At 47.4% G+C, this 13734-nt stretch overlaps 1 protein-coding gene across 2 annotated transcripts in view; it reads left to right on the forward strand.

The window, feature by feature from the left end:
- Nucleotides 1–13734, forward strand: part of CLPB (ClpB family mitochondrial disaggregase) — a 145739-nt gene that overhangs the window by 100556 nt on the left and 31449 nt on the right. For both annotated transcript variants that reach the window (XM_082844678.1, XM_082844677.1), the window contains one exon: nt 5411–5508. In XM_082844678.1, the coding sequence (XP_082700804.1) occupies nt 5411–5508 (98 nt within the window). The remainder of the gene's footprint in view (nt 1–5410; nt 5509–13734) is intronic.

The raw sequence follows: 13734 nt of genomic DNA on the forward strand, positions 1-13734 counted from the left end.
GAAGCAGATGGGCCTGTGGGAGCACAAAGGATGGTACCAAGCCTGGGGTGGTAGGGAAACAAGGAAGATTTCCTGGAGAAGAAGCCTGAACTGAGTCTTAAAAGATGAACAGGTGTTTACAGGAAGTCCAAGGTGGGAGTGGGGTTGGAAAGAGAGGTTGGGGCTCATGTGAAAAGAATCTTCCCTCAGTTTAGTGGCAGGAACCCCTTGGTAGGCCATGAGCTTGGGACTGGGTTCTGGGCATGTTCAGGGAAGCCAGAATGACCCACCTATTTCGAATGTAGTAGAGGGGAGTCTCTTCTTAAGGAATTGGAAGAGCTCATCATTAAGGTCTTTTTCCACTCAGAAAGCCTATGATTATGTCAAACCTAAAGCAGGTGCTGTACCAGAGAAGAGCAGCAGGCTCCCTGAGCCCCCGTGGGCCAGGCCTCCTCTCCCATGAATACCATTTCCACTACCTTATCCTGCCCTGGGTGTTGAGACCCAAGCCTGTTCTTGGCACCAGCCAGGACCGGTCCAGGACCATCCACCCCCATCCTACTTTCCTGGCCTGAGCCCTATTGACAGATCCCCCAGAATCTGAAGGAATTCAAGACAAATGGTTAAGAGGATGGAGTTAATAAAATTTGAAAAATTGAGGCCTGTCACTCCACTAAACTTTTTTCAATACCACTGACAGAAACATATTTCCCCAATGAGTGACCTTCCACAGCTGTAGGGGGCAGGCGCAGCCGCAGCAGTGCTGCCAGGGAGCCAATCTGCTGTTTATCAAATATTATAAGCTGGGACACACTAATCTGAAGCAGGGAGAGGAGGGGAGGGGTCCTGCACTATACTGCCTGGGGTGCTCCAGGTGTTGGCCTGAGCCCCAGACAGCCAGTGGGAGGTGACGGATGGCCTGCGATTAGCGCTCCCCACCTCCGCCCAGCCCTCTGACTTACTTCCAGAAGCCTGACCCTCTAGACCAGCTGCTTGGCCCGGAGGGGCCCTGGGTGGGAGGCAAGGGGAGGTCAGGCCAGGGCATGGGCCATCCTGATGCCCCTGGAGAGGGCAGGCGGGTGAGGCCCAACGTGGTTATTTATTGGAGTGTAATGGTTTGTGGCCGTTGGTCGTGGAGGTGAAATCGATCAGTTGTAGAAGTCAGGTTCCATCAATTATTACAGCAATTAGTCAAGCCAGAGCATCAGAGCGAGGGTGCAGGGGCTGGGGGACTAATATTAGATGGACATTATCCATGATGCCCCTGCCTCAGCCTTCCTAAAGTGGGAGCAGCCGTGCTGCCCTGAGGCTCCAGAACCTTGGGGAGCCTGGCTGGCTTTCCCGCTCGGGGTGGCTGGGGTGGGGCCTAGCTGAGAGCCTCCTGGGCTGGTGACAGGCCCAGCCCTACTTTAAAAGGCATCCCTGTGCTGGCTGGCCCCGGTGCAGAGATGCCCTACCTATCCCCATCCCATCCTTTATGAGAAGTGACATGACTCCTACTAGAAACTACTCAGTGGCCAGTGTTTATGGCACACATTTTTCATTCTGTAAGCAAATATAGATCACTGACAGCACTTGTTTGAAGCTTCTAATCTCACCCTCTGGTCTTCCACTATCTTCTTCTCTCACCTCTCTTCCTCTCCCCCTCCCCTTCTCTCTCCCAATTTTTTTTTCCTCTCTTAACCATTTATCTTTTCTCTTTGTTCTTCTCTTCTTTCCCTTCCAGAGGTCTCTCCCTCATCCCCCTTCCACTCTAGCCCATATTTAGTGACAGAGCTCCCCCTGAGGCTACCTGAGAAAGGAGAGGCCTTTCCACTGCATGACTGTAGCTCTCTTTCGGCCCTCCCTAACTGTGGTCCAGGAGCTTTGGGAAAGGGGAAGATGATGTCTGCCACTGCCCGTCGAGTTCTCAGTGCTGAGCACCAGAGAGAACAGGGCTGGGCTGGGAAAACTGGGCCAGGCGAACAAGCCCCTTAGCGCTGTGTTCCTTCCTGAGCCTCCACAGTCCTGCTATCCCTCCTTCAGCACACTGATCACACTTGGCCTGAGTTGTAGTTGCATGGTCACCTCTGGTCCCCGTTAGCTTCTGGAGAGCTGGAATTGTGCCTAGACTCGAACTCTAGATGGCACCTAATCTTTTTTTTTTTTTTTTTTTTTAATTTTTGGCTGTGTTGGGTATTCGTTGCTGAGCGCGGGCTTTCTCTAGTTGCAGCGAGCGGGGGCTACTCTGTTGCAGTGCACAGGCTTCTCATTGCGGTGTCTTCCCTTGTTGCGGAGCATGGGCTCTAGGCGTGCGGGCTTCAGTGGTTGTGGATTGTGAACTCTAGAGTGCAGGCTCAGTAGTTGTGGCGCACGGGCTTAGTTGCTCCACAGCATGTGGGATCTTCCCAGACCAGGGATCGAACCCGTGTCCCCTGCATTGGCAGGCAGATTCTTATCCACCGCGCCACCAGGGAAGCCCGACCTCATCTTAAAGACAGGAAGAGGAGCCTGCAGAAGAGAGAAGGAACAGTCACAGGGTGTGAGGAAAACCTGAAAAGTGGTTTTTAGAACTCAAAGGAGAGAGTGGCCAAGGTATCAGTTTCTACAGAGTGGTCAAGAAATGTAAAAAAGAAAACTCTTCATTGGCTTTGGCAGTCCCCCATCTTCCTATATACAGGGCCCTGATACACAGTGCCCAGTAAGCACCAACAGAATTGAAAGAAAAAAGGAGGCTCCAACTGAGCATCTGAGGACTTGCCTGCTAGTTAGGAAGAACCCAGGCACCCTCCTTATTAGGAAGGTTGTATTTTATCCTGTAAACAGTAAAAAACCACAGAATGATTTTTCACCAGTGGTGTGTCATGGCTGTCCTGGTGGGAGTGTGGAGAATTGTAGTCGACCAGAGTTCGACTCCTGCTCCAAACAAATGACTTTGTGACCTTGGCTAGTTGTCTCACTCCTCTGAGCCCAGTTTCCATGTCTGTAGCATGGTAATTTAATTCCTGCCCCTCAGGATGGTTGTAAGGATTTAATGATATAACGTATATAAAGTACAGAGTGCCGTGCCTAGCACATAGTAAGTAAATACCCGTGGCTATTATTCTTATTATCATCACCACTTCTAGATATATACCCGAGACATGAAAACATACGTCCATGCAAAGACTTGTACACAGATGTTCGTAGCAGCATATTCATAATAGCCAAAAGGGGGGAACAACTCAAATGTTCATCAGCTGGTGAATAGGTAAACAAAATGGGGTACGTCCATAGAATGGAATATTATCCAACCATAAAAGAAAGAAGTACGTGCTATATTCCTACATTCATGTTGTAGCATGAATGACATGTGCTGCAACATGGATGAACCTTGAAAACATGCTAAATTTAAAAAGCCAGACTGAAAAGACCACATGTTGTATGATGCCATTTATATGAAATGTCAAGTGTAGGCAAATACAGGAACAGAAAGTAGGCTAATGGTTGCTGGGGTTGAGGGGAATGAGGAGTGTCTCTGATAATGGTGACGGGGTTTCCTTTCAGGATGATGAAAGTGATCTGGAATTAGATAGTGCTGATGATGTATGATGTTGTAAGTGCATTTAAAACCACTGAATTGTATATTTATTTTTTTGAATTATATACTTTAAATGGTATGTGAATTATATTGTAGTAAAGATTATTTATATTAATATTTTATACCAGATTTCTATTAGAAAATAGGATCGTATATAAAAGTATTAATTTTTCTTATTGACAGTAAGTTTCCTTGGCCTGGATCATACTTTCTGCTCTCTGTTCCTTTCCCCTCATCCTCCCACACCTCTTCTCTGCAGCGCAGGCAGACAGCCACTTGTAAGCTTAATGAATGTTTGCCATTGTCAGTAAGTATATAGTCCTTTAAGAAGCAGAGAGTTGGGCTTCCCTGGTGGCGCAGTGGTTGAGAGTCTGCCTGCCGATGCAGGGGACACGGGTTCGTGCCCTGGTCCGGGAAGATCCCACATGCCACGGAGCGGCTGGGCCCGTGAGCCATGGCCGCTGAGCCTGCGCATCCGGAGCCTGTGCTCCGCAACGGGAGAGGCCACAACAGTGAGAGGCCCGCATACCGCAAAAAAAAAAAAAAGAAGAAGCAGAGAGTTTCTATAGGAATGATTTTATATCATGATATAAATGTTTCCTCAGCCTGGGATTGAGAAACACTGATTTTTACTGTCCATCAACAAACAGTGGCTGGACATCCCCCCGAGCCAGGCCTCGTGGTGACACGGCCTTACCTGTGTATTTAGTGTCCCCAGCCAACTTATTATATCCTGTGGCAGGGACTGTGTCTTAACCCTTCTTTACTTCTAGACAACACTTCCCTAGCAAAAAAGAAGATCAAGGAATACTAGTTGACCACTACCTTAATGTTCCATTTAACACATAGTTCTTGAGAGAAGTGCTTTTAGAGCAGGGCCAGATCTGAGTCTTCCATGTTCCCAGGCCCCACTCATTCAAGATTTGGCAAATTGAATGGAATGGACAGTTTTTGAAGAGGAGAGTGAGGTGCTCAGACCTAGGCTTTGGGAAGGAGATTCTGATAGCATGGGGGTTAGAGTAGCCTTTCCTCCACGACTGCCTGTCCACAAGGCTTTGCACCAAGTGGACACTTTATTCAGGGCTCATCAGCTGCCGGCACTTAAAAGTGAGAGAAGGTAGATGCATGGCCCCCAGCAAGCCTCTTCTTTTTGTTATACTTAAAGTTCTTTGTCTTCAAATCATAGGAACTAATGATTGGAGGAAATGCCTGCCTGAGTGCACAAACTCACCAACAAGTAGCACCGGTGAGGGCTGGCACAGCCAGGTTGCTGATGATGACCAGAGGACTCAGCTGACTCTGGTAGGCAGGAAGTGTCCAGAAGGAAGAGAGCATTAAAGGAGAGGGAGAGGCAGAGAGCAGAAAGAAGGGGGCCTTTTCACGGTTATTTCGTATATTCTGTGCTTTAGATTTTTATATGATTTTGATGAATGAATATTCATCTGTGTACAAACGAATTTGATAATGCGGGCATTTTAATGAATAACGCATTGGTGTTGGGGTGTATTAATCTATGTGCGTGTTTGGTGTATTTTTTAGCATGTTTGGCTGTGTGTATTTTTGTATGCACAGTACACCTGTGTGTGTGTATAGCATATCTGTGTGGGTGGCACCTCTCTGCATGGGTGGTGTGTTTCTGCACGTGTGCATGCCCATGTAGGAGCCTCAGTACCCTGACCACTGTGTCAGAGAGGACTGAGAACTCCTCTCTCAGAGTAGCTTAACATGTATTTCAATCTCTTAGGTTTCTGTTGCTCCATATTTCTGTGGGCATTCCTTACACTGAAATCAAGGCACAAGCCACCTCTGAGGGAAGGCCGAGAGCCCACTGATCACTCATAGAGGCTCTATTTCTCCTTCTCCTCCTGCCAGGAGCTAACCCCCTGCAGAGGAATGAAATGGGACACACACCCTTGGATTATGCTCGAGAAGGGGAGGTGATGAAGCTCTTAAGGACTTCTGAGGCCAAGGTAAGTCTCAAAGAAAGGAGAAGGCCAGTGGGCACTCCATGCTGCATTTGGTCTTTCACTCATTAAATTATGTCAGGCTCCACACCAAGGGCCACTTCTCCTTAGGGGATTATTGTCTATTTAAATTGAAATCCAACCCCCACTCTCATCAAGAATAGGAAGCCGCCCCTCTTCCTGACCAGGAAGAGGCCTGGGCCACTTCTGTCTTCTGAGGACTTTCAAATTCAGTTTTTGAGGTAATGGACCTTCCAGCTCCTTTTCATAGGAGGAAGGACAGCAAGACATAAATCTCAGCCTAAGTACTATTTCCTCAGGCCTCATGTATTCTTTAGCCTCATCAAGTAATCCTTTCCCATCATCACTCCTTCTAGAGCTATTCCCTGACCTCTTCCCTCCACACACACTCCAGAGAGCCTTGTATGGAATCTGAGCCAAAACAATCTCCATCTTCATTTGATCTTCTCAACCAGACTTTTGAACCTTCTGAAAACAGGCTGCCTTCTGCTCCTCTCAGCCACCCAATTATATCTCAGAAAGTGCTTGGCAGAATCCAAGAACTAGAATCACAAATCTCAGAGCTGGCAGGGACCTGAGAAGTCATCAAGTCTGGTGATGGGAAATCTTATCGAAGTCTAAACAAATAAGTCAGAGGAAAAGAGAGCTGTTCTTGTTGAAGGAGAGGTGGCCCAGTGCCCCGCCCACCGGACTGTCCCTACCCCCCAGGTAACCTCCCTGAAGGCTGTGCTGTGGGCACACATTTTAAATCTCTGAAACCTAAATCAAATGACTTCTTTTCCTCCTGGGGAGACTGGACCCCAGGGATGTGGTGTGACTTGCATTTGGTCCCAGAGTGAGTTACTGTCAAAACCGTAACTAAGACTTGGACAGGGGGTCATATAGTAGGTTCACTGGCAGGACTGGAACTGGAAGGCTTGGTTTCTGACTCTCAGTCTTGAGCTCTTTCCAGCATCGTGGAGTCTCTCATTGGCAAACTGGCCGAAGTGCTTTGAGATGATTAAGAGTGACAGGTCCCACCTAGTGGCACATATTCTCTGTGTCTTGAGTAAGCGCACTTAGGTCACCGGACTAAGACAGACAAGACAGGGGTTGTGATCCCAGCTCCCCCACTCACTGACTGGGTGACCTCGGGTGAGCGCTTCCCCTCTTGAAGATCAGTTTACCTTTATGAAAACATTGTGACTAAGTGGTTTCTAAGGTTCCATTCAAAATACCATTGTCTGTGTAGCAGTCAGGATAAACTAGGTCATGGTATTGTAACAACCCACAATTTCGGAGGCTTAAAACAGCAAAGATTCATTTTTACCTCATGCTACACATGAACGTCAGCAGAGGCGGGTTGTGCTCATCCTAGGTCCTCAGGGACCTGACTGGCAGAGCAGCCACCCTGTGAAATACTGCTGCTTGCTTACAGAGAGGAGAGAGTGCTCTGAAGGGCCTTGCATCTGCAGCTAACTGCTCGGCCTGGAAGTAGGACCCTTTACTTCCACTCACAGCTCACTGGAACTAATCCCATGTTCCTGTCCTGTAGTTGGGTCAGCTTCCCCCATGCCATAAGGAACTCCCTGAGCACTGTTTCAAGTCACCTCAGGGACTGCCTCCCCATCATTGTCTCCCTTTTCAGGCCAAACCACTGTCCCCTGAGAGCAAGCGCTGCACTTGGCCAAAAGTACCCATATTTGTCAGGTGGTGTGACATAGGGCAGGCCCTGGTCTAGTCACGTAAAGCAGGAGAACAGGCCACTTAGTGCCAGAGAGGGTGGAAGGGTTAGGGCTGCAGAGGGACCCTTAACAAAATTTGGCTGCCCAAGAAATGGCCTGATGTCAGCCACATCAGTACAAAGCTGGTGTCCCGAGTGAATACGTGGCAGTTGCGTCCTCTGTGCCAGTCAGATCCTTCTGGACCACAGAGGGCAATTGGAGATGCTACCTTCTGAGTAGACTGAGCTCTTAGAATCTGTGCAGAGGGGGGCAGTAAGGAGGCAAGCAGAACTGTGCCATGAGAAAAGGCCGAAGGCAATGGGGCGTCTGGCCCGGAAAGGAGAGATGCACGTAGACACAGGGACGACTGGGGGGGGCGGGATGGGAGGAGAGGAAATTAATTCAGTATTAGGACTAGGACAGAGCCAGGCCTAACGGATGGCTGCTGCAGGAGGAGCTTCCTCACAGAGCTGTGACCCCAGGCAGGGACTGCCTTTAGAGGCTAGAAGACCACTCAGAGCCAGCCCAGGGGTTCTGTCACCTCTCAGCTGGAAGACTTTCTCTGTCGTCATCTCTCTGCACTTGACCCCTTTACCCAGTCTGGATTTCCTCCTTCCGAAATGTTCACCTGTCTGCTGAGCACTTCCACTTGATTGCTCTGCAGTCCCCTCAAATTCTACCCACGTGAACCACCCTCTCCTCTCCCTGGATGTCAGCAGCGTTGTCTTTCTCTTAGTTGCTCAGCATCTCCATGGTCACCCATTCTTTCCGCTCTGCTTTTTTCCTCCAAGCTGCAAAAAACTGCCTTTTCAAAATTGTGCTGAAGAGTTTCAGGGGAAGAACACTGCTTTAGACTGGGTTCTGTCTCCCTCTGCCAGTAAGTAAGCAGCAGCTGCTCCTTTCTGAGTTCAGGCCCCATGTCAGTAACATAATGATTCAGGCCTGGAGGGTGCTGAGGCTCCAACCTGAGACCTCATCTCCTGGCTCTTTGTCTAGACATAGGTTACCACCACTCTGATCTTATCTTCCTCCCCTGCTTTCCATCCGGCATCCCCCTGCCACCCAGCTCAGCCTGTTCCACCTTCACCTACCTCTATAGTCAGTTATGGGCTCTTTATAGAAAATTTGTAATTATAAAAGTCATCTTTCCCATTATGGAAAATTTGGAGAGTAAAATGAAGAGAATTAAATAAGTCAGTACATATTTATGAATGACATCTGTGTGCCAGGCTCTCAGCTAGATGGGAAGAAGACAGCTGGGTGAAACCCTCAAGGAAGTCCCACTCTGGTGAGGAGACAGGCAAGTAAAGCATGATACCACCAACTCATCAGTCCCAGGGAAGGCCAGGGACAGGGACTATGGAAAGCCAAGGTGGCTTCTAATACTGCCTGGGAGATCAAGGAAGGCTTCCTGGAAGAGATGTCAACTGAACTGAATCTCAGTTAAAAACGTTTTAGCCTGATAGCTTGACTACCTGTACATAATTGCTATTAATGTTTTTAATTATTTATAATAATTGTAGGTACCATTTATCAAGTGCATCTAGGCACTCTGCCAGGTGTTCTAATATATATTTTTTCTAATCCTGTAACAAAGCCATGAAGTAGCTCTTATTCCCCACATTTTACAAATGAGAAATCTGAAGCTGAAATAAAGCATGTGACTTTAGAAAATCAAGCTATTATTAGCAACTATTGGGATAGGAATCAGAGATTTCTTCTTATGATACTACATTTGCCTTTTCTGAACCATATCTATATATATTTATATAAGTGGTCTTTTTTTTTTAACCTGGTTAGTAGCCTACTGTATAAACCCCAGGGGGTCTCAAACTGGCAGCCATGTTTTATTTTGCCAACTTTTTTTCTTTTTAAATGTGAGTATAATGCCTTAGAGGTTGGAGCGTGGACTGTCCAGCCACAGGCACCTATTTCCTATTATGTGCTTGCCTGTCAGACATTTGTATTTCCTACTTGGTCCTGAAGGTGTTGTGAGTTATGATCCTAGTTCCATATTTGGAATCTGCTTTTTTCACTTATTATTTCTTGATGATTTTCTCATTTTAGAATTATCCATAAGCCTAATTTTTAATTTTCTTCTGCCTTTTAAAATGTGTCACTCACTTATCTAAGAATCTCTGTCACCTTAGGTGGCTTAAATAAGTTTCTCCTCATGGCTGGTTTGCTCAGTTCTCTCAGCATTCTCTGTGTGCAGAAGCCCCCTTGGGCCCCCTGAGAAGATCCAGAGGTGGATGAAGCCCAGCTCCTGTCTCCTGAGCTGGCTGTTGGGAGAGGAAGATGGGGAGAGGCAGGCGCTCTTAGCTCTGATACGCACAGACTGACTTGTGCCTTAGGAGGGGTCCATACAGAGTTTGTGGGGGCCCCAGGAAAGCATGGATCACCTCCAGACAGAATAAGCAGGGCAGGCTTCATAGAGAAGATAACTGTGATCTCACTTTGAAGGATTTCAGTAGCTGGAGAGTTTAATACTTAAAGCTTAGACCATTTCCACATCTTAAGTAAGAGATGAAGGAGAGGTAGAAATCTATCTCTGTGCACACGATGGCAGATAAAACAAAAATATAGGGAGCTATTCCATGATGAATATTCAGCTGAGGGGGACATCTCCACTCCCAGATCCTCACTCCACCGAGACTCACGAGGAATTTATTGCTCATTTTAATCACATCCAGAGAATGAATTGGCAGGAATATTAGGCAGATAGGCCTATCATATATATTTTATTTGCATATCCCAGTGACAGAATCACAAGCACATTTCCTATCTCTGTATTTTTTCATTTGCTTCAGGGGTAGCTGGGGATGCAGTGCTCCCCTGAGCCCCTCATTCTGGGCTGCAAGCCTGGGTGCTCCCGTCAGATCTGAAGGAAGCTATCAGGAGAGAACAGGTGAGGTATACAGGAGGGTAAGAGAGTTATGTTCCTCCTGGCTTAGGGTGAAGAGCTATCCCTTCCCTGCCTTGCTCAACCTGCTCCCTGCTTCGCATCTCATTTCGAGAGCCACTGTGCCGCATGCCTGGCTCTGTGCTTGGCCCAGATGGCCCAGACAGCACCATCTGACCTTCGTTACAGGTTCTCCATGGGCCAAGAACAGCACTCCATGCTTTACAGGGACAGGCTTTTGCTTTCTTTCTTTTTCTTTTTGCTTCTTTTTTTTGTGTGTGTGGCTGCGTTGGGTCTTCGTTGCTGCGCGCAGGCTTTCTCTAGTTGCGGTGAGCAGGGGCTACTCTTCATTGTGGTGCGCGGGCTTCTCATTACGGTGGCTTCTCTTGTTGCAGAGCACAGGCTCTATGTGCATGGGCTTCAGTAGTTGTGGCACGTGGGCTCAGTAGTTGTGGCTCGCGGGCTCTAGAGCGCAGGCGCACATTGTGGCACACAGGGCTTAGTTGCTCTGCTGCATATGGGATCTTCCCGGACCAGGGCTCGAACCCGTGTCGCCTGCATTGGCAGGCGGATTCTTAACAACTGCGCCACCAGGGAAGTCCCTTCTTTTAACTTCTCAAAAACTGTTTGTTGAAACATATTTGTATAAAGTATGCATAAGTATACAGCTCACTGTATTTTTACAAGCTGAATATACCTGATCAAGAAATAGACTATTACAAGTACTCATTTGCATCATACTCCCCTCCAGTCACTACCCATCCCTAAGGGTAAGCATTGTCCTGATTTGTTTCACTTTTACTTTTACATAATTTCAAAGATAGTACAGCAAATTCCCATAAACCTTCACCCATAATACCAATTGTTAACATTTTATTGCACTTGCTTTATTACTTATGTATATATAAATAATATATAGAGAGAGATATGTATAATTTTTTCTGAACCATTTGAGGGTTAAGTTATATACTCGATACCCCTTTACCCCTAAATACTTGTATGAATTTCCTAAAAAATAAAGGGCAATTTTCTTATATAATCTCAGTATAATCCTTAAAATCAGAGCATTAATATTGATATTAACTAGTCTATAGATGTTATTCAGATTTCACCAGTTGTCCCAATAATTCTCTTTACAAGAAAAGAAAATTCTGGATCTGAAGCTAGATTCAGTTTTCATGTCTCTTTGGTCTCCTTTATTTTTTAATTATTTTTAATTTTTTTTTTTTTTTTTTTTTTTGGCTGTGTTGGGTCTTTGTTGTCGCACGTGGCTTTCTCTAGTTGCAGCGAGCGGGAGCTACTCTTCGTTGCGGTGCGCGGGGCTTCTCATTGCGGTGGCTTCTCTTGCTGTGGAGCATGGGCTCTAGGTGCGCTAGCTACAGTAGTTGTGGCACACAGCCTCAGTAGTTTTGCGGTTCACGGGCTCTAGAGCGCAGGCTCAGTAGTTGTGGCACACGGGCTTCATTGCTCCGCGGCATGTGGGATCTTCCCGGACCAGGGCTCGAACCCGTGTCTCCTGCATTGGCAGACAGATTCTTAACAACTGCGCCACCAGGGAAGCCCTGATCTCCTTTAATCTGGAACAATTCCTCAGTCTGTCTTTCATGACCTTGACATTCTAAGGAGTACAAGCTGGTTATTTTGTAGACCGTCCTCAATTTGGGTTTGTCTAATGTTTCCTATGATTCAACTCAGATTATGCATTTCTGGCAAGAACACCCTCTGGTGCTTATTTTCAATAAATTCGTTAGGTAACCCCATGCTAAAAGTAGGAATATGAAATTTGTGTTTTAAGTCTCATCTTCCTAAACAGGCTCTGAACTTCCTGAAGGCAAGAACAGGTCTTTTCTTATCTCCAGGGTGGAAAGTGCAGGCACTGGAGTTAGACTACAAGGGTTAGTGTTCTGCCTTTATTACTTGCTACCAGTGGGACCCTGCTTTAATTACTTCATCTCTGAACAGTGAGGAAGGAGGAGATCCTCTGAACTCCACAGGGCTGTGAGACTTAGAACAGTTGGTTCTAAATCAAGCAAGACTCATCAGTCCATGTTCAAACTAGTGAGTGGAAGTTTGAGGAGTAACAGGATATTTTCACAGTCACTGAGTCCCACCCCACAAGGTACTTATTAATTACAAAGGGAAAAATTTTGGAGAAACTTAGCACAGACCACCTTAACCAAGTGATCAAAATTAACATCCCCAGCCACAGGTACAGGAGCATCACGTGCCTCCTGATGTGATGGACTGAGGAGAACATAACCCATTTTCTCACCTTAGCCACTCCTTGCGCCTCTTAACCTTCTCTCACCACTCTTGTCTCTGGATTAACCCAGCTATTTGCAAAGGAATGACATGATCTGATTTACATGTTAAAAATATGGCTCTGGCAGCAAAAGGAGGATCGACTGGAGGAGAGGAGAATGGAATCTGGGATGCTGACATAGTGGTTCTCAAGTCTGATGGGACTGATGCCTGCTCTGTACCCAGCTTTCCTCTACAAGGATGTGGATTCTGAGCTAGTTCAAGAGACTTTGAAGTCCCTTAGATGCCCCTCTTGTCCCCCAGTCTCCTCTCCTGTCTGTGCTGTATTTCCCAGGCTCCTTTGTTGGACCCCTAGGCTCCTCTTGTCATCACCCCCCTTCTCAGGACTCTTTCCATCATCCCACACCCCTCCAGTCTCATCTGTTGCCCCATGGTCCCCTTTGTTGGCCTCTGCACCCAGTCCTCTCTGTCCCCCACAGCTTCAGGGCATGGTAGAAGCCCTGACTGTGATGTAAGTTGGGGTTGGATCAGGGAGTCAGGAGGATGGGGCATATCTGAGTGTGTGAGCAGCCAGTGGGCTCTGCCCTGACCTCCCACAAGAGACAAACTGCAGCTTGGCCTCTCTTCTCTTCCCTCTTCCATGCTTATCCTGTTCTTGTCCAGGGTCTCATTCTGCCTACCACCCCTAACCTAGCTCCTCTCTCAGTGAATGTACTACCAGGTTTATTATCAGACCTGTTCCTGAGGAATGCCCAACAGTAGGTGTGCTGCCATACCCCTTCTCCCTGTAACCCTCCTCCACAGATCCTCTCTGCCCAGCCACCCACTTCCTAGCGAGAGCCCAGCTAGGCTTCGCCTCGGCCTCCCAGGCCTTTCCTGTAAATGCACTCAGAGCCAGGAGGGGTGCCATATTAAATCAAGAATGATGGAAACCAGTGGCCATGATTATCCAGCTGAGATGAAGCATTGGGAGCTGGTTGCTGCTAGCTCCAGGTGAGGGCTTCTGAAGCTAATTGCATGTGGCTTTTATTAAGAAGATGATCACTCCCCCGCTCTTGCTCTCCTGGGTAGCTTCTTGGGCCTCTCAGCCCAGTGCCCCCTACTTTTGCAGGCTGGGTCATCTAACCTGTCTTCTCCTCCAGTGGAATCCTGTCAAAGCAGGGCCTTGACCTCAGTCCCTGTAGCCTTCCTCCCCATTTCCTCAGAAAGCCGGGAACAGCAGTAGCCCACATTCATAGACCCTTACCAAGTGCCTTCTCCCATCCTTCTCTCTCCTCTCCCCCAAATAGAATATATACAGACCAAATGTTTTCCTTTCCTAGGTTCTTCCACTGGTTAGTTTTC

The sequence above is a fragment of the Leucopleurus acutus genome, assembly GCF_964270905.1.
Source record: "Leucopleurus acutus genome assembly, chromosome: 8".
NCBI lineage: Eukaryota > Metazoa > Chordata > Mammalia > Artiodactyla > Delphinidae > Leucopleurus > Leucopleurus acutus.